The sequence below is a fragment of the Canis lupus genome, chromosome 27 (genome assembly GCF_003254725.2).
Source record: "Canis lupus dingo isolate Sandy chromosome 27, ASM325472v2, whole genome shotgun sequence".
Classification (NCBI taxonomy): domain Eukaryota; kingdom Metazoa; phylum Chordata; class Mammalia; order Carnivora; family Canidae; genus Canis; species Canis lupus.
In genome coordinates, this window is record NC_064269.1 from 11,423,156 (window position 1) to 11,448,910 (window position 25,755).

Here is a 25,755-nt window from a genome sequence, read left to right on the forward strand (position 1 = left end):
AAAATCTTTAAAAAAATAAAGAAAGAAGGTGTTGGGCTTAATCAGAGATGCCCACAGTGAGAATTAGCCAGCAGCTGGGAATATTCTGATGCATTCTGATTTTAGGCATTCACATTTCCTATGAGTATAAGACCCAGAAGAAAAGTTAGCTTGCATAATTTCTGTTATTTTCTATTTATTTTTGGTTGTCTAGTCCTTTCCTCAGAACAGATAATGAAGTCAGTGGCTCTTAATTTTTTTTGTTGTTGTTGTGTGTGTATGTGTTGCATGGGAGAGCTGTAAATAGACCATCTCTTGTGATGGAATTGTAAGGCTTGTGCTTCTTTTTCAGGCAGTGACTTTAGTTAAGATCTGCGTTGTGATCATCTATTTGGGGAAAATAACAGGGATTTTAGTGTGTCTTAACTTTTTTTACTACCCGGCACTCCAAAAGAATCTGTCCCCTGTGTAAAATGAATGTGAGGGAAGTCTGGACATGCTCATCCCAGGTGGGAGTAACTCAGCCCAGGACTTTACTAGATAAGTAACAGGTGTGAAGTGTTGTCAAAGGCTCTTCTCTTTGACAGCTGAATTGAGCCATAAAATTTTTGAATAATTTATGCAAGTCTGTGGAAGCCCTAGATATGGATTGTTAATCTGGGGTCTAGAATGTTGTACTAGTGTCAATTTCATAGTGAAATCCTGAAAGTTAATTTTTTATTGCGTCTCTTACCTTTGGTGTAGGTGAAAATACTCAGAGTGCCTCATAAGTCAAAAATAATTTTGTAAACTCTCACCCATAGTCTTAACATCTTCTGTTTCCTTCAGAGTTTATCATAATCATATGTTTCAGTTTATATTTTAAAATATTACAAGATGGCCAAGACTAGGGTTAAGAAATCTTTAAAACATCTTTAATTTCAGTTAACTGCTAAGTTGCATACTCTTCTTGTAAGCTGGATTTTTTTTCTCCTCCAAAAAAAAAAAAAAAAGAAAGAAAGAAAAGAAAAGAAAGCAAGCAAGCAAAGCAACATGTGGTTTGTTACATTCATTGCTCTTTTTAACCTGTTTTGCATTAGGAGGCTATGAAAACGGAAGACTGAAAGGTCCATAAAGAAAACCTTACAGCGAAGGAAAGAAATAGAGAAAAGAGACATCTGAAACTTGGCCTCTTTCCCCCATCTGCCCTAAAAATACATTCCAGTGAGCAATGTGGGTCCCTGATAGTTGGACATAGAAAGGAGCAGAGAAGCAAATACTTTAAAAAAAAAAATCGTACTTTTGAAGCACCGTGGTGAAGTAGTCCCTATATTTTGCCTTTAAGAACTGAGATGTAAAACCATCCGGGAAAAAAACTTATGAAACTGTAAATGTCCACTCATGTCCACTCATTCCCAGGCCATTCTGTTAATTAATTGTTGGTTCCTTCCCTACTCAAAACAAAACCTGCCACCAGGAATCTACCCAGCGATGGTCATGATGGCCATACCTGTTGGCAGGCTCCCAGGACTAACGTTGGCAGAGGCCCCAGCCCACCCTCTCCTGATGTCTCCTGGCGGTGTTGATGGTGACAGTGAATAGCATCCTTATAATGCCCAGAAAGATATGCAGTCTAGCTGACACGCTGGTGGTCATCTGGAATTCTCTTCCCCTTATAATTCTACTATAAAATAAATTCGTTATTACACAGCATCAGCATCATAATGCTGAGATATTCTTATTACAGGCTTTCAAGAATTCCAAATATTTATGTGTGCCATCATCATATTTATTCTCCCTAAGAACTCTCTTAATTAAGCATGAGAAACAGTGCTGAGGGCAGCCTGGGTGGCTCAGGGGTTTAAGTGCCCACCTTCAGCCCAGGGCGTGATCCTACAGTCCCAGGATCAAGTCCCATGTCAGGCTCCCTGCATGGAGCCTGCTCCTCCCTCTGCCTGTGTCTCTGCCTCTCTCTCTCTCTCTCTCTCTCTCTCTGTCTATCGTGAATCTTTAAAAAAAAAAAACAGTGATGAATATTTTAGATTTTACTAGATTTTAGATACTGTAGATTTTAATATGTCTGTGCAAAAAAAAAAAGCTGCACTTCACGAAAGGTCGTCTTAGGCATCAGACAGTTGCACGTTTGAGAAAGTCATTTTAAAGATTCTTGGAAAGACAAGAAAAAGGTCATAAGTGTTGGTTGCACACGAATTTGCCTTCCTCTTTTATCTTTTGAGTGGTGGCCCCATTTGAAGAGGTTGTCTCACCATAGCATTGTGTTCTTTCAAAAAAAACCCCTTGACTCTTCCGATCCCGAAAACATGATTATTTCATAAAGCTATTTTCTGATGATACTTTCAGTTTTCACTAAATTGCACCCCCCAAAATGTGCTTTGCCAGAGGGAAGAGAGAAGCATCTCAAAGATTCCTAGAATCTCGTTTGAATCTATAGAAAGAGGGGCGCCTGGGCGGCTCAGATGCGTAAGTGTCTGCCTTTGGCTCAGGTCATGATCTCCAGGTCCTGGGATCAAGTTCCATGTCAGGCTCCCTGCTCAGCAGGGAGTCGGCTTCTCTCTTTTCCTCTGCCTTTCCGACTGCTTGTGCTCTCTCTCGAATAATAATAATAATAATAATAATAATAATAATAATAAAAAGAATCTATTGGAAGAGAAGCTAAAAATTCAGAAACAGTCAATAATGGAAATGTGATTTGGTCCATTACATGAGCAACAATGCAGCCAGCAGCCTTAAATTGGAACTCCCATTGAGTTATGTCAACATAGGAAGCAGATTGTCCTTCCAAACCTCTGTGATGTAATATGAGTCCTCTATTATTTGGGCCCATCTGCAAGAAAGTTTTGTTGGGGGACATACTGGCAATTAGAATCACCCAGAAATGCTGCCAGAGTAGCAGTTCTTTTGTCTTCGTTTTTCATTTGCTGCACCTGAACTGAAGGACCTTGGTAAAAATATATATATGTGTGTGTGTATGTATGTATGTGTGTGTGTATATATATATATATGTATATGTATATATATGAAAAATATATATATAAATGTCTTATGGTTCTGGGAATTGAAGTGTGATCAATTTTGTCTGACAAGTTTATTAATGGCCACACTGCTTCTGTGCCTTTGCCTTGAGGATGCTGCGTCAGATGCATTCAGTAGGATGCGTTACCCCCAGACTTAGAAGCTGAACCATTCTCATGGTTTGCCCTTTGTTGAGCATAATCTGCCATTATGTTGAGGAGGTGATGGTTGGGCTACTGAACCCATCTAAGAATGAACCCGTTTGAGTAAGAGCTTAGTACACCCCGGTACGGGTGATGACTAACAGGCAATAGAGCAACTGTTATATATATGATCTGCAGGAACAGGCCTGTTTTGTTGTATTTGAACAATAAAATGATTTTGTATCTGTAGACATTAAAATGGTGCCATGAACTGCTTCAGAGAACTCATTTGTCTGGTGATCCTCCAGGGTTGGGGGCTGGGGCTCCAACTCCTTTGAGGTACGTAAGGCTTTGGCCCTTGAGACCAGCATAGCTAATATGCTCATTGAGCGCCCCTTTGACTGACAATTACTGCTTCATTTCGATCCCAAATAGCATGGGATTTGAAACTTCTAGAATTATTTTTCCTCACTTTCTGATGATGTTGCTGAGGGACAAGTTGGGGAAAGCAAAGCATTTTATTTTGCTATTTGTAAGAAGCTCTAATTTTATTTAATTTTTGAAAGATTTTATTTATTTCAGACAGATGGAGAGAGGTTGAGAGAGCACACGCAGGAGGAGGGGGGACGAGGAGGGAGAAGCAGGCTCCCCACTGAGCAAGGGAGCCTGACCCAGGGCTCCTTCCGAGGACCCTAGGATCATGACCTGAGCTGAAGGCAGATGCTTAACCCACCGAGCCACCCAGGCGCCCCAGGAAGCTCAGTGCTTTGAAAACAAATAACATAGTGGTTTAAGACTCTAGGTTTTGATATCAGACCAGATTTGGATTCCAGGCTCTTGCACTAACTTGCTGATGGTTTAGATGGAGCAAGTTGCCTTTCTTTTCTCACCTGTAAAATGAGGAAGATAGGATCCACCTGCTGCTGTCACAAGGATTTTTTTTTTTTTAAGATATTTGTAGGGCAGCCCGGGTGGCTCAGCGGTTTAGCACTGCCTTCAGCCCAGGGCATGATCCTGGGGACCCGGGATCAAGTCCCATGTCGGGCTCCCTGCATGGAGCCTGTTTCTCCCTCTGCCTGTGTCTGTCTGTATGTCTCTCATGAGTAAATAAATAAAATCTTAAAAAACAGATATTTGTATAGGATTTAGCACAGTGCCCAGCAACCAAGTGCTCCTAAAGTTATAGGTGCTATAATAATAATAAGGAGGTTCATGTGGCGTTAATGGTGATCTTCCACTATTTTCCTCACCACAGAAAATACAGTGACGTCACACTGTCTATCAAATGACACACAATTCTCATATCTGACTCCTCATTCTATACTGAATATTCATTGAAAGGCAGGCCCTATGGCAGGTCCTGGGTGAAAGGCTCTAAGGCCGCATCCCCCTCCCCTCAAGGGGGCTATGGACGTTTGCAGCCTCCAGATCCATTCAGACCTCACTTCTATCCCTTACAAACAGCTTCTTCACCCTGATTATCTTCAGAGAGAGCATATCCAGCTTTTCCTTGGAAAGTCCTGGTTTTCTTCTCTATTTCAGCCATTTCCACCCTTAGCCCGGCGATTGTGTTTGGTCTCTGACTCACCTCACTTCCAATTTCACTACTCGGCACACTCCCAAGTTGTAGATCTCTTATCACTTTACATTTGTTTCTGGGTCTTAAACATGTTTCTTTAGTGTGGTCCACAGCAGGCTCTTCATGATTTGGTTGTGTCTTCAAGGTTTGGGTTTGAAGCAGGGTGAATGGATGTGGGATCAGGTGCTTTTGCTTCTGGAACCACAGAGCGCGCCACTCCCGGGGTTGGTACTGACTGGGGGGGGGAGGGGGGGTCCACCCCCTGCAGCCCTGGTCTCCACACCTGGCCAAAGTTAACTGTACTTAACTGACATGGCCTCCAGCAAGTCATCCTTGTTATGCTGTGTCCTGTGCCATAAAGGAAGGGGGCAGATACTGCTCTCAAGAAGCATCTAATCTAGTGATAAGATTAATGGACCCAAAATTCTGACAACTTGGGTGATGGCACCATGTTTGTTGTGGTCTCTGTTAATCCAGCAATGGCACATGACCGTTTTCACGGAACTATTTGGCATGGGCTTGGCAGAAGGAGAATGGAAGCATCTGGGAAAGCTCTTTGAAGGAGCTAGAAACACCAGAAGGTCTATTCCTCAAAAATATAGCTCTTCCATACACTAATATTGACCAAAGTAGTGGCTGTAGCCCATCCTTATTGGTGTAGCCACTGGGTGGAAAGGAAAGCCTCTGGGCTATCTCAAGGCTGTGTGCACATAAGAAGAGAGTCATGTCGTTGTAGTGAATAAAATTTTTTTTAAAAAAGGATTTTATTTATTTATTCATGAGAGACAGAGAGAGAGAGAGAGAGAGAGAGAGAGAGAGGCAGACACACAGGCAGAGGGAGAAGCAGGCTCCCTGTAGGGAGCCCCATGTGGGACTCGATCCCAGGACCCTGGGATCACACCCTGAGCCAAAGGCAGATGCTCAACTGCTGAACCACCCAGGGGCCTGGGAATAAAAGTTTTGATTGAGAAAGAAAATAAGCTGTAATTTGGGTGGGTGGGTGGGGGATTAGCCTGAATAAGATGGGAGCCTTGGGACTAATGGAGGGTCCTGGGGCAGAGGAAGGACAGTGTAGACGCCCTGGCACATGGCCACAACCCACCTCAAATTCAATCGGGAAGCCAGTGAGTCGGGCAGATCAAAGCGAGTGGCTAGCCGGAGCCAACTAGAGGGACCAGCTGGATTAGTCAGAGGTCATGAAACAGCCTAGTATGGTTGGAAACCACCAGTGATAGAGCCCAAGGTGAGTTAGGCCAGGTGGTGGTGAGAGAGCTAGAAGATTCCACAGGGGCTGGAACTGCAAAGAACCCATGAAGAAGGGATTTTGAAGTAGCAGAATGAACCCAGTCGCATTGGTGGTGGTCAAGTGGAGGAGAAGCTGCGGAGGTGAGAGGGTATGAAGAGGTGAGTCAGGCTGCTGTGGTGACCCCAGGGCAGGGAGGCCCCAGCCACACAGACACGAGGGAGACAGGCCACTAGGAAAGCTTACGAGACACACACAGACCTGAGAAGTAACCGAATGAGGATGGACAGCCGCTTGAGGGAGGCTCTGGGATGATGGGTTGGAGTATTGGCCACTTGGAGTACTGGTGGGACCATCGTGAGACTGGGAGGAGCTAGAGGAGGAGGTAGGATGTTGCTTTGGAGGTGGGTGGAGCACAGGAGTTGGAAATTGGAGCTTTTTTTTTTTAAAGATTTATTTATTTATTCATTCATTCATGATAGAGAGAGAAAGAGAGAGAGGCAGAGACACAGGCAGAGGGAGAAGCAGGCTCCATGCAGGGAGCCCGACGTGGGACTCGATCCCGGGACTCCAGGACCATGCCCTGGGCCAAAGGCAGGCGACAAACCGCTGAGCTACCCAGGGATCCCCCCGAAATTGGAGCTTTCTAAAGAGACTTCAAATTAACCAGTTAGTCCCCATCAGATCTCAGAAGCCAGAGAGAATAAATGACTTAAGCGATAAATTTCATGAGATTACTTTAAACAGTAAAACTGGAAAATCCGGGTGTGATCCTGGGGTCCTGGGATCGAGTCCCGCATCGGGCTCCCTGCATGGAGCCTGCTTCTCCGTCTGCCCGTGTCGCTGCCTCTCTCTGCATGTGTCTCTCATGAAGAAATAGATAAAATCCCTAAAAAAAAAAAAAAAAAAACCTGGAAAATTTAACCTCAAATTAGTTGGCACACTTAGAAAAAAATCTAAATAAAAAATAAAAACAATCAACAGACTGGTCGTTGAGGTATAAAAAGGAGTATTTAGTTTAGTCTGTGCAAGGCCTGTGTCAGGTTCTGTGGAGAATCCAATGTGAGCAAGACACTCAGCAAATATTTCCTGAGAATCCCGTGCGTGCCAGGCGACGTGCCCGATATTCCAGGCCTGTGTGTCGATCCCTAAACAAAAGAGGGGAGCTCCGTGGCCTTCACCCCTCCATGATTCAGCAGCAACTCCAGGCTGAAGAGACCACAGCTGCAAGCATAAAGGAGAAAGGAAATATTGCAGGTAACTCGTCTCAAAAGACGGTCACTCATCTAGAACTGCGTGATTCAGGACCAATAGAACAATTTGAATTCCAGATCCTGTCCCTGGCACAATCTAATTAAGGCTTGCAAACCAGTCTCCACTACAAAGATCACCTCGTTTAAATTCCCACGGTTGCAGAGAGGACCTTGGGATCGCAGATAAGATAAAGAAAGGTTCTGGAGAGCTTTGCTGACCTTTTTCTTTTTTGGCAAGAGGCTTCTGGCTGCTTGAAACCATTCTTTGCTGACACCTCTCTAAGAACACCTCGATTAGTTCTAGCACAGAGTTACAGTGTTAAAAGCTGCCCTGCCTCTTGTTGGGTCCACATTCTCCCTCGTGGAGAATCAACCGTTTTAGGTGGTGGAGAGTTTGAGTAGCGTAGGAAGGTACGCAGGTGAGCAAAATAGCTTCGCGTGTGTAGTTCATGAAATAAAGCAGCGAATACTCCATAATTTTATTTTTTTTAAGATTTTTTTTTATTTATTCACGAGAGACACAGAGACAGAGAGAGGCAGAGACACAGGCAGAGGGAGAAGCAGGCTCCATGCAGGGAGCCCGACGTGGGACTCGATCCTGGGACTCCAGGATCACACCCTGGGCTGAAGGCGGCGCTGAACCGCTGAGCCACCCGGGCTGCCCAAATACTGTGTTTTAAAGGTGACTTTCAACAGGAAGATAAAGGTTGAGCCTAGAAATGTAAATCCTGGGGCGCCTGGGTGGCTCAGTCCATTGAGCGTCCAACTCTTGATTTCGGTTCAGGTCACGATCTTGGAGTTGTGGGATCGGGCTCAGCGAGGAGTCTGCTTCGCTCTCTCTGCGCACCCCCTGGCCCCCCGCCCTTTCTCAAATAAATAAATCTGAAGGAAGGAAGAGAAAGGAAAGGATGAATGAAAGCAAGCAAGCAAGCAATGCAACTCCTGGGCGCCTGACTGGCTCACTTGGTAGAGGCTGGGACTCTTGATCTCTGGGTCATGAGTTCAAGTTCCACTTTGGATGTGGAGATTAAAAAGAAAAATGTAAATCCTTTATTTCCCTTGGGCAGTGGAAGGTATTTGCAGATTCAAGGTAGAGCCCACGTCAGGGCTAAACTTTTGGCTGTCTTTCAAGGAAACTATGGGAATGCTGATTCATTTAGGAAGGTCTGCACCCTGTCTGCCACCCTACCCCCAGCATACACACCGGGCCGCCCTCAGACACACTCTTATCTTTTCTGCCCTCGACTGGGACAGTTTCTAAGCCCTTCCCACCTAGTTCCTCTGTGCTGCTCTCTCTGCCCTCCCTCTAATTAGGGCATAGATACAATCACGTCACCCTTCTCTGCTTGAACTTCTGTGGCTCCCGTAGCCCTCAGAGTAGCTTAGCGATCCTGCCTGCCTATGGGCACAGTCTCCGGCCCTCCCTCCTATCTTCCTGTCCTCCTGTCGCATTTATCATGGGTTTACTAAGAGCTGCTCACTCTTCTCAAGCTTTGATTGGCTCAGTCTGACCTGGGCCCTATTCCCTGCCCCAGCTCCACTCTAAGAATTACCTGTGATCAACTGCTTCTATTCCTTAAAGACCTAAAAGCTTACCCTACCTTCCCACTTCCTTAATCTTCACCTTCTAGCCAGAATTGATTGATCAACATTTCCTCTTATTCCTGGATTATTATTATTATTAAAGATTTTATTTATTTATGAGAGACACAGAGAGAGAGGCAGAGACACAGGCAGAGGGAGAAGCAGGCTCCATGCAGGGAGCCTGACGTGGGACTCAATCCCAGGTCTCTAGGATCACACCATGGGCTGAAGGCGGTGCTAAACTGCTAAGCCATCAGGGCTGCCCTGGATTTTCTTTTTTTTTTAAGATTTTATTTATTTGACAGAGAGAACGAGAGCGCACAAGCAAGGAGAGCAGGGACCCCTAGGATCATGACCTGAGCTGAAGGCAGATGCTTACCCACCTGGGCCACCCAGGCTTCCCTTATTCCTGGATTATAATTTTAACCACCCCTCTAGTGCAGTATTATCACAGTATATCATGGCCTGTTGTGTATTTTGAGAAAAGAAATTCTTTTCCCCACTCACCTTGTACATTTTCCTGTGCCTTTTTGAAATAAATCAAGACATAAATAGAATATGAAATCCTTAACTTAAGGGGGGGATTTAGGTCTGACAAGGCTGCGCTTCAAGAGATCTCTTTTAAGTCAACCAAGGAACATATCAGTGAATCGATGGATGGATGTAGGAGGCATCATCAACTGGAGTGGCTCCTGAGCCAGTACATCTGACTTCTTGCAAATGTGGGGCTGCTACATTCCCCTCCCAAAGTATTATAAATAAATACAGTGGAGATCCACTATTAAACTTTGCGACTGAGAGGAAGATACAGGGAGAGGACTTGTGTGTTCTTGTGTTTTCCCGTATCAACCAGTAATTAAATCAAGAGCATCACTTTCTGCTTCTGAGAGTTCTTTCTTATATTAATATTGTGGTATATCTTCTCTATTGTCTCTTAAATCGTAAAAGTTTTATCTGATCACTATAAATAGAAAAAGGTTATAAATAACATGAAGCTATGAAAAGACATTTATTTTACAGATATAAATTAAGGAGTGATAGTTTCTTATTGTCTGTCTTCCTCTAGAAAACACATTAATGGCTTGGTATTTATATTCTTCTAAATAGCTTTGTTAGGTATATAATAGCCTACATATTATTAGTTATAACAATGTGATCAGACTATATATTGGGGTTTGAATCTTACTATATCTTGGATATCCTTCATGCATAGAGATCTCTCGATAGTTACTGCAAGATTTATTCTTCATTCCTTAATATTTTGGTAGCTTTGCAGTAGTGAAGTCTGTATTTAAACCACACGTCACGGGACGCCTGGGTGGCTCAGTGGTTGATCGTCTACCTTTGGCTCAGGTCATAATCCTAGAGTCTTGGGATCGAGTCCCACGTCGGGCTCCCTGTGTGGTGCCTGCTTCTGCCTCTGCCTCTATCTCTACCTCTCTCTCCATGTCTCTCATGAATAAATAAAATCTTAAAAAAAAAAAAAAAAGAACACACGTCTACAGAAGCAGAGAGAGGTGAAGAGCTTAAGGTCAAGGTGCTTGAATATTAGTTTATCTGTCCATGAAAAACAACAAACATTTCCTGGGGTGGGGAAGGAGTACTCCAGAAAAGTTGGGAGAGGAAGTGGGATGAGCAAAGACAGTGGCCGGTTTGTACCAGAAGTTAGAATCCTGAGCAGGAATGAAAGGAAGGACCTGGCCCCCCACCCCATTTTCCCACCCAGCTTGGGCTGTGGACTCAACCCAGCACAGCTGCAAACACCTATCTGTGAGTGTCCTAACCAGCTGTTGTTTTAAGAGACTCAGAAAATACTGGAACTGGTGGAGTCTCCAGGAGCATCTAGTTTGAGGTGAGGGAGCCTGAGCACCCACCTGAAAGAATGAGAGGGGGTGAGGGTGGGGAAGGTACTGCTGGGAGGGCTTTGGGAAGAGACCAACCCAGAGCTCCAACAGAGCAGCTTCCCCTTCCTCTGTTTCTTTTTTCGTTCTAGCTTTTTAATTTTTTTTTTAAGATTTTTATTTATTCATGAGAGACACAGAGAGGGAGAAGCAGGCTCCCTACAGGGAGGCCTGACGCAGGACATGATCCCAGGACCCCAGGATCAAGCCCTGAGCCAAAGGCAGCTGCTCAACCACTGAGCCACCCAGGCACCCCTCCTTCGTCCGTTTCTATACTGAGATTCTTATTTTAGTTGAAACAAGCATTGTGTTCCCTCCTCAGAAGTTCTAAATCGTTGACCTCGCCTAACACTAGAATTTTTAGACATGAAGACAACTAACACGGCAGAGAAGTGACCTCTCCCAATGTCACAGTGAGTGATGGGCAGAGAAGAGACTTGGAGCCCGGGGCTGCAGGCCCAGCGCCCCCGGCCCGGGGACTGGGACAGGAGCAGTGACAGTGCTCCGGGAGGTGGGGGGGGGGGCAGACAGCTGGGAGGATGGGGACTAGGAAACCTAGAGAGCAGTTGGGTGCAGAAAATGCTTAAAGAGCCCGTGCTCTCTAATCACATTGCTTTAAATATAATCAGAGGGCGAGGAAACTAATTGGAGGCCTAGAGAAACCCTAACCTATGATAAAACAGCAGAATGCCTGGTAAGGCAGGGAAGAGCTGGTGTCTGCCTGGGGGTGGGGGTGGGGGTCCTCCCCTGGGGGGGCTACAGACTCAGAATTTGCAAATGTGCAGTAACCCACCGGGGTAGCTGGCCCAATCTGAGGCACAACAGAAATGCTGAAAATGAACAAGAAAAAGAAAACATAAACTTTCAGTGCTAACATTTGGTAACAAGCATGATGAATTATGATGAGTATTCCTCTGGATCTTTCTCTCTCTTTTTTTTTTTTAATCTAGACAAGATGTGGGATCCCACAGGTTGTCAACTGTACTGTCTGCTTGTATGACTTTGTGGGTTTTTTTTTTTTTTTTTTTTTTGGTTTTAAAAGCCATTTGAATTAGAAATTACATCCTGCATACAGGTGTTACTTGAGATTCTTTGGCTACCTGTCTGTATACGGTCAGAACAGCCAAACTGCTGTCCTAGACTTAAGTGTCACTGAAGACCAAAGCCGTCACCCTACTTAACGTTACATATGCCAGCTGACCCTCGAATTTGTTGAGTGAGATGTCACCTGATGAATATTAGCGCCCTGGATCTCTTTTTTTCTCGTAAGAAACTCTGAGACATGCAATCATTTAAATGGACTCTTCCCAGATTTCTGGTATTTAGCTACAAATTCTTCCAAATGTCTGAGACCAAGAGCAACTCTCCCTCTTAAAACTAAAAAGGCAGGTCTGTTCTACAAATGACAAAAACAGAGGCAAGGAGAAGACCTCAAGGTCACTATATACAAATCGCAGGAGAACCAAGAAATAGCACCAAGCTTTGCTTTCTGTTTTGTATTTTATCTCTTTCTTCCAGATCCAGTGGAGCTGGCAGGCGGTTGACAAAATGCTGCCTCTTTATTTCTTTGCCCTTGGCAGTTTTCTGACTTTCTATCATAGTCTCTTCCACTAGGACCTTGTGGCTCAGTAAGGTCTTAGGTTAGAAACAGACTTACTTGTACAAGTAAGGTGTGTGAGGGCCTGAGAAGACTGTCCACAACTCCCTTGTTCACGTAGCTCATGTTTATTGAGCTTGTCTGCTGCGCGCCAGGGATGGTTCCAGGTGCTGAGAATAGAGCAGCGAATCCCCAACGTCCCTGCCTGGAGGAGGGGGGAGGGGGGTGGGAGAAGACAGCAAAACGTGAACAGACACATCATGTCAAGCAAAGCTAAGAGCCATGAAGATAAGGAGCGCCAACCACAGGGAGAGGTGATCCTGGGGGACCAGGAGGGTTGGGGAGGCCCCTCTGCGGAGGTTACTGTGGAGCAGAGACCCGGATGGGGCGAGGAAACCAGGGCCTGTGAATTTCTGGGCTGCCTTTCTCAGCCTCCCCTAAGTGTGATCTGCAAGCAATGAATATTCCACGGGGCTGAAACAAAAGGATGCTAGTGGGGGGCCTTGCTCCCCATCCTGCCCGAGTTCACCCTTGACAATAGCAATGCCTTTCAGGCCAGAGGAGAAGTCTGTTGCATTTAGATTGAACATTAGTGGGGAGCTTTTAACTCTCTCCAAAGCGCTTCATCACTAAAAACCCCGACAATAGGCCATAAAGCTGACAGTACCTGTTGAAATTGTAAAAAAGAAAAAAACAACAATAAAAAAAAAACTAGTATTTACAAGGAACCGCCTTAGAGGAAGCACAGTCACAATGGCTGACATTTAATACTGATAAGTGTCGCTAGGGTTTGTAGTTTGGGAGGCTTCTGTGGCCCTGGCTAATGTGTAGCTCTCCTTTAAAGGCTGTTTCTAGAAGGATCCACCTGGCTCAAAGCACCGGTCCACTAATCCTCCCTTTATCATAATGATACAGTAGTTTAGGGGTTTGATTGAAGCCACTAAGTGCACCTTTGTCCTGTAGGTACCGTCGCCTGATGACTCCCCCTGAGGAAGCCCAGAGTGAGAGAGGAAAAAGGAAACCTGCCCTAGGCCCTCATGGTTCATTTCACAGGTCCCCTTGCGAGCCCCCCGCCCACCCTCCCGTGAGTCCCCCCGCAATCGGGAGGCCGGAGGGGGGCTCTAGCCTTGGAACTGGGTAGGATCAGTCTTCCAAACTGGAAATCCCTGTCGGCCAACAGAGAGTCCATTTGAATTACAAATCCTGTTGTTTGGATCCGTGTTTCCAAATTAGTCTACCAGCAGAGCCACAAATTTTTGTCTCCAACACTGGAAAACAATAGCTTTAAAAAAAAAAAAAGAAAGAAAGAAAAAGGAAAAAAAAGGAGCTTCTCTTCGGCTGCCATGCTTTAAGGCAGAGATAACCGAGACTGGCCACAGTTAATTACCCGACTGCTCCATTTATGGCAACCTGTCTGTGCATTTTTAAGTCGCAGTGACAGGGAGCTATTCGGTTCTCTGTGTAGAAGCATATATTGCAAATCACTCCCAAGGAATCCTGATGGTTGGAGGATTTTTTTTTTTTTTTTTTACCTTAAAGAAAAGGTAGGATCCCTAAGGAACCGGTGATCATTTCAAGTTGTGTTTGTGTAATAATAGCACCTTATAAACTGACCAAAGTCTTAAATACTTAAATATGGCATCTTTTTCTCCCCCCTCCCTTGGCTACTGTAGAAATTGAACCCTGGTTCAGAAGTGATGCATCCACACCCCAGGTGCTGAGAGGCTCCCCATCCCTCACCTCTCTTGGCTTGCTGTGAGGCCTTGGTTTTGCCTCTTTTTTTTTTTTTTTTTTTTTGGCCCTTTCTGTAGACAACGACCGCCAAACTTCCCTTTTTTCTGGGCGTCATCTAGAAATTAGCTCTAAGACAGGATCAGAGTAAGTCTCAGGCACGTTCTTGCGTCTGGATAATGATACTCACTTATCCCGTTTACAGAAATCTCTTCTTCACGTAGTGGATTCAGCGTATCCCATGACCCCGGCCCCTTCTCTTTCGCTGTTATTTACCGATAAAAATAAATCCCCTGCGCTAAGTGGCCGGACTCCCTGCGAAGTGCAAGGAGAGTCCCTAAGAGGGGGATTCATATGTTAATGGGCCCTTCGGAGTGAGGACTGGGTTAAACGTGCCATTTGCTGACCTCATGTTTATGGGGCTGAGTGGGGAGGGTTCCTTTAGGAGGTGGCCTTGCATACTTCTCCGCGCGTTTCGTGGCCGAGCTGCACCTGCGGGGGGCGGTGCATAAGCGCCCCGGGGTCCCCGCCGCGGCCCTCGCGGCTCCTGGGTGGTGGAGCGGGGGCCGGAGGTAAGGCTGCGGCTGCGGCTGCGGCTGCGGCTGCGGCGACCCCTCCAGGGACCTGCGGGGCCGCGGTCGGCGGGGACCGTGCCTGGAAGGCGGCCGCGGGCTGGGGCGCGGCGGAGGGGGCCGGAGGGGGCCGGAGGGGGCCGGCAGGAGGCGAACGGTTACTTTTCCTTATTTTTAATTTTTTTTTAAATTAGAGACAGAGAGAGAGAGAGAGAGAGAGAGAGACAGGCAGAGGGAGACGCAGGCTGCACGCGGGGAGCCCGACGCGGGCCTCGATCCCGGGTCCCCAGGGTCACGCCCCGGGCTGCGGCCGGGCCGCCCCGAAATGGTTACTGTTTTGAACGCGGGCCCCGGTTACTTTTGCAGATCGCGGGCCCCGGGCGCGGAGGCGGACGCGGGTTTGTTTTTTTTTTTTTGTTTTGTTTTGTTTTGTTTTTTTTCTTCCCTCCCCTGGGTGGAGGATTCCGGAGAAACGCGGAGCCGGGGCGCGGGGCGGGGGTGCGGTGGCCCCGAGGCGGGGGGCGGCGGGAGCCCAGGGACGCGGCGCCGGGCCCCCCGCGGCTGGTTAGGGAGCTGCAGCCGGAGAGGGGCGCGGGGGGCAGGGGGCGGGGGCTGCCGGGGGCGGGGCGGGGCGGGGGCGGAGACCCGCGGGGACCCTGCGCCCGCCGCCCCGCCCCTCCGCCCCGCCGGGTCGGCTGCGGAAGCGGGTGGGTGACGGCGACCCGCGGGGCACCCGGTCCTGCCTGCCTTGGGGAGGCCCCGCGGCCGCAGGGGGGGAGCCGCGGGCCGGCCCCGGGCTGGACGCCGAGGGCTGCGGGGCTGCTCGGCGCCGTCCAGCCGCGGGGCCGGTGCTGCTCCGCGCGGCGTTGGCTGCAGGTGGGTGCGGGGTCCGGGCGCCCCTGGGGACGGGGGCTGCTCCGCGCGGCGTTGGCTACAGGTGAGTGCGGGGTCGGGGCGCCCCCTGGGGCGGGGGGGTCCGGGCGCCCCTGGGGACGGGACTGGGTGCTGCGCGCGGCGTTGGCTGCAGGTGGGTGCGGGGTCCGGGCGCCCCTGGGGACGGGGGGGGCGTCCGGGCGCCCCTGGGGACGGGACTGGGTGCTGCGCGCCGCGTTGGCTGCAGGTGGGTGCGGGATCCGGGCGCCCCTGGGGACGGGGCCGGTGCTGCTCCGCGCGGCGTTGGCTGCAGGTGGGTGCGGGGTCCGGGCGCCCCTGGGGACGGGACTGGGTGCTGCGCGCGGCGTTGGCTGCAGGTGGGTGCGGGGTCCGGGCGTCCCTGGGGACGGGGGGGGGGGGATCCGGGTGCCCCTGGGGACGCGGGGGGGGCTGCTCCGCGCGGCGTTGGCTACAGGTGAGTGCGGGGCCGGGGCGCCCCCTGGGGACGGGGAGTCCGGGCGTCCCTGGGGACGGGACTGGGTGCTGCGCGCGGCGTTGGCTGCAGGTGGGTGTGGGGGTCCGGGCGCCCCTGGGGCCGGGGGGGGCGGTCCGGGCGCCCCTGGGGACGGGACTGGGTGCTCCGCACGGCGTTGGCTGCAGGTGGGTGCGGGGGTCCGGGTGCCCCTAGGGCCGGGGGGTGGGGTCCGGGCGCCCCTGGGGACGGGACTGGGTGCTGCGCGCGGCGTTGGCTGCAGGTGGGTGCGGGGGTCCGGGCGCCCCTGGGGCCGGGGGGGGGGCGGTCCGGGCGCCCCTGGGGACGGGACTGGGTGCTCCGCGCGGCGTTCGCTGCAGGTGGGTGCGGGGGTCCGGGCGCCTCTGGGGACGGGGTGATGCTCCGCGGGCCTCGCGTGGGCGCCCAGGGGTCGCCCCCACCGCGGGGTGTGGGGGCCGGGGTCGGGGCGCCCCCTCGCGGCCGGGCTGCCCCCGGGAGTGGCGGTCCCGGCTGCGGGCGCGGGTGGACCCCGCGGCACCTGCCGCGCCCCCAAGGACGGTGACCTCCTTTCCGCCCCGCGCCCCCCTCGTTGAACGCCCGGGGTCCGCACGTCGGCCGGGCCGGGAGCGAGCAGGCCGGGTGTGCAATTTGCTTTTACAACGCGAGCCTCGGGACTTCTCAAAGCGGCTCTTGAAGTGTTTTCTCTGGAAACGTGTCTGCCGTGAGCGCCGCGAGCCTCACAAAGAGCAGTGTTGTTGGGGAGCCAGCAGGTGACGGGGTGAAACCTGAGGCCGTGCGTGCCCGGAGTCGAGCGGGCGCCGAGAGCACAGACGTCCAGAGGCCAGCGGGAGGCCGCCTGGAGCGCGGGGTGCGACAGTGTCTGCGCCCCCCGTTGTGGAAAATAACGGGTTCACCAGCGCGGTGCCCAGGGTGCGGTTCGGGTTTTGTCCGTGTAGACCGGTTTGCAGCCAGAACACCCGACCCCAGAAGCGCCCTCCTGGCAGAGGACCATGCTTTGTCACCACGTTTCCTCCTTTTGTTAAGCGGTCTGCCTCACTGTCGTGGGACGTTTTTGTGCATGAAATCGGAATGCTTGGAAGCCCCCCCACCCCCACCCCCACCCCCACCCCCACCCAGAGTCACACATTTCCTCCTGGAAAAAAACCGAGAGCTTCTTGGCACTTGGATGGTACCCGACAGGCCATCCTTTGCAGCTGTTGGAAAGCGGACAAGCTGGTTGGAGGTTTACCTGCAAAATAGAGAAAATGCCTCATGCCACTAACTGCTGGTAAATGTTAGTAAAGGGATGTCTGGCCAAGCAAGGTGTTTGGGTACCTTCAGGATGCTCTTAGTTCCCTGCTACCTCCGCGGTTCATCTCAATATAAATAAAATCGAGTTGGGCCCTGAGCCTCTGACTTCGGCAGAGGGTAGGCCCTGAGCGCCCTCTGAGGGGCTGTGAGAACAGTTCAGGGGCTCTGCTGTGAGACTCAAACCTTGGTTATCATAGTTTTGATACCCACGGCGATTACTGGTCTCTCGCTTTTGGAAACCATCTCCATGAACAAGAGAATACCCGTATCCGTAGGGTTGTACATCCCGTGGGTTGCGGAGAATGGCCGTGTTCCAGGTTTTTGCACGGCCACGTAAGTTTGCTGTTAAACCTCCTTCACCTGCATATTTAGCCTGACCCGAGAGTAGCTCCTGAATGGGAATGTGTGATCTGCATCTTCTGTGTGCTAAGGCCTTGTTAACAAGCAGTTTAACAAAGAAGCTGTTAAGCAGTTGGTGGCCTGTAGGATGACACTTAGCAGCAGGGGACACCTAGGGAATGTTAGCCCAAGTGACTTCACAAATCAGTATCTGCTCTGGGTTTTGGTGATCAAAGGATTTCTAACTTCCCTGGGCATGTTCACACAAGAAATACCTTCTCCTGGGGATCCTGCAGTGCTGTGGTAATCTTCACATAGGAACTAGAGTGGAATTTGGGGAAAAAGTATTTGTTGTAATTAGGGGTATGACCTTAGACTTCATATTCGATGGCAGACGCTGAAAATTATCCTGTTTTCTGTTTGCCAGATTTTGATTTGACTTGGTGACTGGGTCCAAGAAAATGATTAATAATAGGAACCATACCAGAACTGATGCAGTTTTATAACCTCTGCATGTATGTCTCTGATTGAACTCCTTCTCCTCAACCCCCTCAAATCCCCACTCCCCTCTGACCCACCCATGTAGTATTTCCATTTTATTTTTTTTTAAGATTTTATTTATATATTCATGGGAGACACGGAGAGAGGCAGAGACACAGGCAGAGGGAGAAGCAGGCTCCTCACAGGAAGCCACATCCCAGGATCCCACATCCCAGGATCACGTCCTGAGCCAAAGGCAGATGCTCAACCGCTGAGCCACTCAGGCATCCCAGTATTTCCATTTTAGTACATCGTCTTGCAGTCACCTATCTTTGACCCCATTTCTTGTGGGTTCCTTTTACTTTATCTCCCCAGGCCACCGTGTTTAGGCTCTCTTAGTGACCGACGGTGGGCTAATAGGCCTCTCCCAGGTTCCTGTTCTCTTTCCTGACCATCACTGTATATTAATTTTAAGACTGATGGTGGCACTCTGCTCACATGCCTTTTTTCTTTTCCTGTTGCCTTGAGAGTTAAGCACGAAGTCTTCTGCTTGATTTGTCTTAATTCTTAAAAATGTCATTTGGTGTTACCATTGCCATCTACTGTTGCTTCTGTCTTCCAGCGAAACTCTTGACTCTTCACTGCCTCTGGACCTTCACATACGGTGCTGACTTATTACGCTTTTGGGGGAAAAATAATAAAGGCTCATTTATGTACATGTCAAGGTCAATCAAAATAGTAATCCTTAGCTGTCCTGGATGCGGCATATAGCACAATAGAAAATAAATGATTCTCAAATGACTAAAATAGCACAGCAGAATAATAAAGCTCCTTTGAGTTTGCATAACACCTTCACATATTGTGTTATCTTATTTCGCCAGTGATTACTGTGCTCACAGAAGGAATGTGTAAGCCCTTGTTCATAGCATAATGACTCTGTATACTTTTAGACGAATTTTTTTCAAATCGTCGTTGTCTATTTACGGAAGGTTGAAAGCAACAAATTAAAAAAAAAAGATTTGGAGGTTGTTGGTTGTGGGCAAAGAAAAAAGGCTACTTCCTTAATAAGAGACTTAAAGCAGCAGGAATTCAAAATTCTATCATGACAGCAGGGAGGGAAAAACTATAAAAGGTTTGTCAACCATCTTAAAACTAGGAGTCTGGGGCCACGTGATTCTAGACATCGGCTCTACGCTGTGAGAGAGCCCTAAACTTACTTTCTAGTTGGGGAACTGGGTTCCCAGGTATCACCCAGTTGGGTGGCTGGATTAGATTCCTGATGCCAGTGTTCTTTCTACTGTTCATTTTCTGCTAAGAATGCAAGGCTAAAGCACATATAGTAGACACACACCACCAGTCAAGAAAGCAAGGAATTGTATAATGGAATTTGGAAGCACTCTTATCATGGTGTATACGTTTTTATTTTTTTAAGTTCTAGCTTTTAATGGAATAAAATCAGTTGCCTTTTTTTGGTATTTCCTAGAACCACTCAGTAATGGCCTTTAAATATAGGGATGAGTGAATGGATGGAGTAAATGAATCCGGAGAGTAAATTCCATGAGGGACCCCTCTTTACATCACTGTGTTGGATGAATGGGGCCGTACTCTGATTTGGGGGACAAAGGCCAACTTAGAGCCAGTCAGAGATTGGGTTCTCCCGATTGTTCCTCTACTGAAGACGCCTGGAAATACCCTGCCCTGCTCTGTATGCATGCTGTGCGTCTGTGGGTGGATGCATGCGTGGTATTGGAGATTTTAGGTAGAGACTGGTTAGAAGCTGATTCTAAGGGAGCCTAGGAATGGAGGCTAATAGTTTGCCCTTCAGGAGGCTGGAGAACCTCCTGAACTCAAGATAAAATTCACATGCCAACCTTCAGTTTTGTTATTAACAATAGTTCTTGTTCTGGATGTTGCTGGTCAGCTTCAAGAAAATCTCAGTAATTAACAGTGGAAGTAACGGTGCCAAATGACATGTGTCAATGGTAACTTTCTTTATATTCATGTAATTCCTTTTTTCAAAAGTTTCACATATTTAGACACCTTTTGAAGGAAAATAGTTGCAGTCAAGAGTAGGGCCTCGTGATGTTTGGGGACTTGTGAAAGGTATGAAGCCTCCCGGGCTGAGTTTACTGAATGCCGAAGTCCCCAATCCTCTTGCCTAAGTATTGCTCTATCCCTTGGGTCAGATGTTCTCCTGACAATTATATGATGATTGAGAAGTCCTACATCTGTGAGCTGTTTGTCTTTGACTCTTTTTTAAATGGTGAGAAGTAGCTATTTAACTATTTGGAAGGAGAAAGGGGAGAAAGGAGGGAAATGAAACCCTTCCACCGTCTGTTGCATGGCTTGCATGGAGCACCGCCTGGCAATTGTTGTCTTTATAAGAAAAAGGTATATCCTGTCTCTCTACCCAAGCTCGGGCTGCTTTCTCCCCTCCCTCACGTCCATGCTCTTTCCTTTTCATCTGTCATTCGCTTCTCTCCTTGATTCTTCTAATAGGCTTTTAGTCTCCTCTTCAAAATGGTATCTGCAAGTAACCCCTAGCCTGCTCTAGTTTAATTCACATACCTGTTCGCTGTGCTGACCTCGATGACCCCTTTGGCAGTGCTCTTAGCTCTTAAGGTGTTGCTTCCTTAAGAGTCAGACTCTGACACCTGAACAAACCATTCTTGAAATCCGTTTTCCTCTTTTTTCCGCACGATGAGACTGACTTACCTGCAGAATTATAGAGAGACCTTGGAGAGGTGTCTGCTGATATATTCCCCCCAACAGGGGAAACCTAGCACAGGATTGGTTAATGCAAACTTGCCATTCACTTATGATAAAGTTCATTCAGTTAATTACAGCATTTCAACATCAGGACAATAGGCCTGCCTCACAATAATCCCAGAATACTAGCTATTTTGGCTTTTTATTCTGTTTGTCTCAAGCATCTAACATGATGTCTTGCCCAAAGTTGTTTTTTTTTTTTAAAGTAAACATTTAAAAAAATATATCATGTTTAATTTAGCTGTGGTTGGGTAAGAGAATGTAAAAAATACACACTCCCAGATGGTTCCCACAAAAGTGTGTATAGAGTTTGTGATAATGACGATGATGATGATAAACCAGATGAAGCAAGATGTAAACAACTGATGAATCTGGGTAAAGGCTAGATAGGAGTTCCTTTCTCTTTCACCTCTTCTGAAGTTTGAAACTACATCAACATAAAAATTTACAAAAATAAATACAAAATTAATGAAGGACAGGGCACAGGACAGGGTCATGCTTGTGCATCCAAGTGTGGTTCTGCCAAAAAAAAAAAAAAAAACTTGAGAAACTGTCATAATCCCAGCTTCCAATAGTTCTATTCCCATTAAAATGCAACTCATTTGTCGACCTGATTTGTGTCCCTATTTCACACGATCTACCTAAAGTGACAGCAATTTTAATGAAATTCATGAAATTTTTCTATTAGCTCCAATCACGCGTGGTTTCATGTTTGGTCTAAAAGGTGGTATTTTGGCAGATGAGACATAACAGCATTTACATGTCATCAGAAAGACCCTGCATCATGACTCAGAGCATAAGTCATGGCCAGGCTCCCCTCTTTCTTTGTCAAACCCCATGGAGTGATGTAAATGCCTATAGGAACAGATCTATGTGAGATAGTATTTATCATTTTTATGACTTTAATGTTTTAGAAATGCAAGAACCATGCTCAGCAGGCAACTGCTTTCATATGACGCAGTATGAGACAGTGATCTACTTAAGAATATAAGGGTCTACTAACAAGGTAATTTTTTTAAAAAGAAAAATCCATATTCAAATTTGTGTGTTATCAAGTAAAGAAAAAGTAGCTAGTGGTGATGTGGTGTCTCTTACCACACCGGGTAAGTGGAGGTCATGCTATGGGACTTTCATTTTTTTAATGTTTATTTTTTGTCATCTCTGAGACCTTGCTAAGGAATAAGATGTTTTGTCATTTGAAGTTATTATTTTTTTTTTTAGAGTTTATTTATTTGTGAGAGAGAGGCAGAGGGAGAAGCAGGACTCGATCCCCAGGAGTCCGCAGTCACACCCTGAGCCAAAGGCAGACACTCAATGACTGAGCCATCCAGGCATCTCTCATCTTTTGCTAAAAAGCAAAAAAGAGGCTTTGTCCAGAGAAAAACTCTGAATCAACAGTTCATGAGGCTGTTGAATTTTTATAATTCTTTTTGACTGTGCTCTCTCCTTGCAGCACCTGCTCTGGGCAGAGTGGCCTGTCTCCCTGCAGTGTGTCACTTGTCACTTGTCGGGGGCTGTGGTGCAGTAGCCTGACTGGCTGGCCAGAGAAAAGGAACTGGCTCAGTCAGATTCCACCTCTAGGAGGCAGTGGGAGGTTAGGGGCTTAGGCTCACAGGCCCAGTTCCGAGGCCCCTGCTTGTTAACTAACTGACCTTTGGGCAGTTGTCCTGTGGCAGGTGGTTCGGAGGCTCAGTTTCCCCCTCTGTGAGTGGGGATACACCCTTTTGGGGGTGCTTGATCGGGGGATTAAGGGTCATAACCCTAATCGTCCCAGGCGAGGCACAGAGAAATGTTAGCTGTCAGAGTGCCAGCAGATAAAACCATAAGCCTTGCCTGGGATAAAAGGACTTTGTCACTTAGGTTCCTGCAGTGGGGACCCTTCACACTGTTGATGGAGAGCAGTCCCCCGTGTAGAGTGTGCGAAGGCTGGGATGAGCACGTGGGAGTTGCCGGCTCAAGGCACGGCCAGCGGGTCTAGATGAGTGGGAGGAGGGGGACAGTGTCATTTAGTGCTGATGTTGATGCACCATGATTAGGACCGTAATTCACTGTACATTTCTTCTGCAAAAGGCTAATCAAGGAAAACAGCTGTAGAAGTCCTCAGGTCTTTGGTAGTCTGCATCTTTGTGCTAGTTTGGGAAATCCACGGTTTGTCTTAATTTGTGGTGTTTTCTCGTGTTGTGTAGTACACTGACATTTAATTTTTAGGTTCTATTTAATATTTGTGTTCCGTTTCTGCAGAGAAAGCACCGTACTGTCTCCTCCCTCAGCTGGGTTTGGCAAGGGCCAAATATACATATTTCATGATTTGGGTTAAAATTGCTTTGAAGCACCCCCCCCCTTCTCCTGGAGGGGGTTTTTGAGTTACTAATTAAATTCTTAACCTCTCGTTCTCTTCCTTTGACATGTGGGAGTTGCTTTTTCCAAAACAAAAGGGAAAGACTAGATCCAAGAAATTTTCTGACTTTCATTAACACATCCTTTTTTTTTTTTACCGAAGACTAAGGAATGTGCCTGTTTAGAGAGCCTTTCTTAAGTCAAGATGGGAATGAATTGCACCTGTGTGAAATGACGACCTGCCTTGTTTAAAAGGTCATAACCTCCCAATGATGGTGGAGGATGGAGGAAGTGAGGTCATCACTTTTTGTTCTGGGTGAAAGATAGTTAAGTCTATTAGTTGGAATAATACCTACTGTGTGGCATCGCTCCTTCTTCTAGTACAGATTGTAGGCACTGGGTGCTTGGCCTTCCATTTGTTGACTGTTACAATTTTAATTTCTTCTTGTCCTTTGATTTATAAAAAAAAAAAAGTACATTTTAATAATCCGGTTGTGATAGGTAACACTTTGTGACACTGGAAGTATTTAGAGTTTTGTTGACCTAGTTGCTGGAGTAAGACTTCGTCGCAGGCTGAAGCATGTTTAGGTTCCACTGTCTTTCCTACTTGTTTTATAGCAAGTGAGAGAATTTTTTAGTGTATGTGCTGCCGAAGCGAGCACAAGTGAGAGAATTTTTTAAGGCAGAACGACTCGTGGAAGTCTGAGTCAGGCATGTAGTGTGACCGCACCCTGGCTTTGGGCTTTGCGACCGTGGGCAAGTCACTTAACTTTCGGGAGCCTTGTTTTCTTTAAATTGGGGTCAAGCTAACCATGGTATATTTTCTCTCTTTTGTTCTTAAAGAGAAAGGGCCAGGTATAAAAAGCTGCATCTGGTTCTGAAAGTCTTGAATTTTAGTTTTCCTGGTGCTTTGGGATGAGGGATGATGTTTAAGAATCAGAAGCAACTTAACAAGGAACTCCAGGGCTGATCAGGTCCCTGGGCTGTAGGATGGGGACTGTCACGTTGACACTTCTTATAGACCTTCCATGGGAGGAAAAGTTTTCATCCAGAACTGGATTTGCTTTGCCCAGTAGCTGGCTCAGAACATGTCACGCCTAGTAGGTACCGTGTTGACCTTTCAATGAGTGCCACTATTGCGATTCAGCACTAACAGTCACCCAGCTGCCTTTTACTCCAGCCTCGTGCTTGGGTTCAATTGCTTTTTGTTGGAGGAACTCCTTAATGAACTGTCTGGCCGACGTTAGCCCATCGATAGGGAAGGCTTTGGACTGAATGTGCTGTGTAAGGGTTTAACTGCCGCCTGTACTCAGTGAGTAGGCTAAGTATACTGTCTCCCAGAGCTGGATTAGAAACCAGAAGCCTAAGTGGTTTGGCCCAGTGGACCTACTCTGTGCCTGTTGGGAAAACTCATGAGGAACATGGCGAGCTGGGGTGGGGTAGGGGGGCTCTGGAGCCATTATTCATGGCACAGAGCTGTGGTGGGCAAGGCAGGAGGAGGTGCAGCCCCTCACACTTCTTGCTTCAGCTCCTGGGACGTCACAGGATGGCATTTGGGGGAAGGTTAGAAGGTCAACAGCAGTCTTCTTGAGAACTTTCCTAATGAATAGTATGTTAGGAGGCACTTTTTAAAGGCTACTGGGGCTAAGCTAGTTGGGGTAGCATTTTCTGAAATGCTGAGTCATGGGGGGTGCAGTTTCCCAATGGTATAGATTTTAAGTCTCGGTGGGCCTGGGGGTTGGGGGGCGGTGACACCAGTAATTCGGTTACTTTTCTGGGCCCGAGCTGTGTGTAAGCAACATTCAATAAAAGTTCCTGGAGGGTAAGAATAGTGCCTTCGTGTATTAATTTCTTTTTTGTTTTTGTTTTTCCTATATTGTCCACAGCAGCCACTGTTTGATGTCCTGTGACTGAGAAACCCGGCCTTTTCACTTTATTATTATGCCTTTGGAGATGGAGCCCAAAATGAGCAAACTCGCCTTTGGGTGCCAGAGGAGTTCCACGTCCGATGATGATTCTGGCTGTGCGTTGGAGGAGTATGCCTGGGTGCCCCCAGGCCTTAGACCAGAGCAGGTGAGAACCTAATCGCCCTATGTGTTCTGTTTTTCAAGGGGATTGAAGATTTTTTAAGACTTGCTAAAAAAAAAAAAAAAAAAAAAAAAAAAAAAAAAAAAGAAAAGAAAAGAAAAGAAAAAAAACCACATAGACCATTCCTGCCACACTGACATGCTGCCCTCGGTCCTCGCTCCTTGGATCGTCAGCATTTTTGCTTTTTGGGGTCATACTTCATTTCTCGATGAACGTTTTCAGTCCTTTTGTTCTCATGGATCCAGAAGTCCTACAGTGATGCTATGTGTGCTCTCATGAATGACATCCAGGGTGCTGTTTATGCATTTGTTCTGTGGATATCCATCGGACAGGTCTCTTTGGAGGGTGAGAGGAATTTACCCTTTGAAAAAACAGTAACAACAAAAAAGGTAATAAAAGGAAAGAGGACTGTTTCCATGCCGGTTCTCAGTGACGCTTTTGCTTTGGAAAAGAAGAAATACAGAGCTATAA

General features: G+C 47.6%; 1 protein-coding gene and 1 long non-coding RNA gene across 10 annotated transcripts in view; one reads left to right on the forward strand and one right to left on the reverse strand.

Moving 5' to 3' along the window:
* The window catches only part of PRICKLE1 (prickle planar cell polarity protein 1), a 110,940-nt gene that overhangs the window by 74,698 nt on the left and 10,487 nt on the right, over positions 1-25,755 (forward strand). For 3 of the 9 annotated variants that reach the window (XM_025477289.3, XM_025477287.3, XM_025477285.3), the window contains one exon: positions 25,083-25,269. In XM_025477289.3, coding sequence (XP_025333074.1) covers positions 25,138-25,269 — 132 coding nt within the window. In that variant the 5' untranslated portion in view covers positions 25,083-25,137. Of the gene's footprint in view, positions 1-14,566; positions 14,595-15,383; positions 15,532-15,926; positions 15,943-25,082; positions 25,270-25,755 lie in introns of those variants that run through there. The other 6 variants (XM_035707472.2, XM_035707471.2, XM_035707468.2 and 3 more) reach the window with 5 other exon arrangements.
* Positions 18,255-24,236, reverse strand: LOC125753855 (uncharacterized). The gene is made up of 3 exons (XR_007406528.1): positions 23,553-24,236; positions 20,659-20,805; positions 18,255-18,770 (listed from the first exon to the last, which is right to left on the reverse strand). It is a non-coding gene; the product is annotated as an uncharacterized LOC125753855 (long non-coding RNA).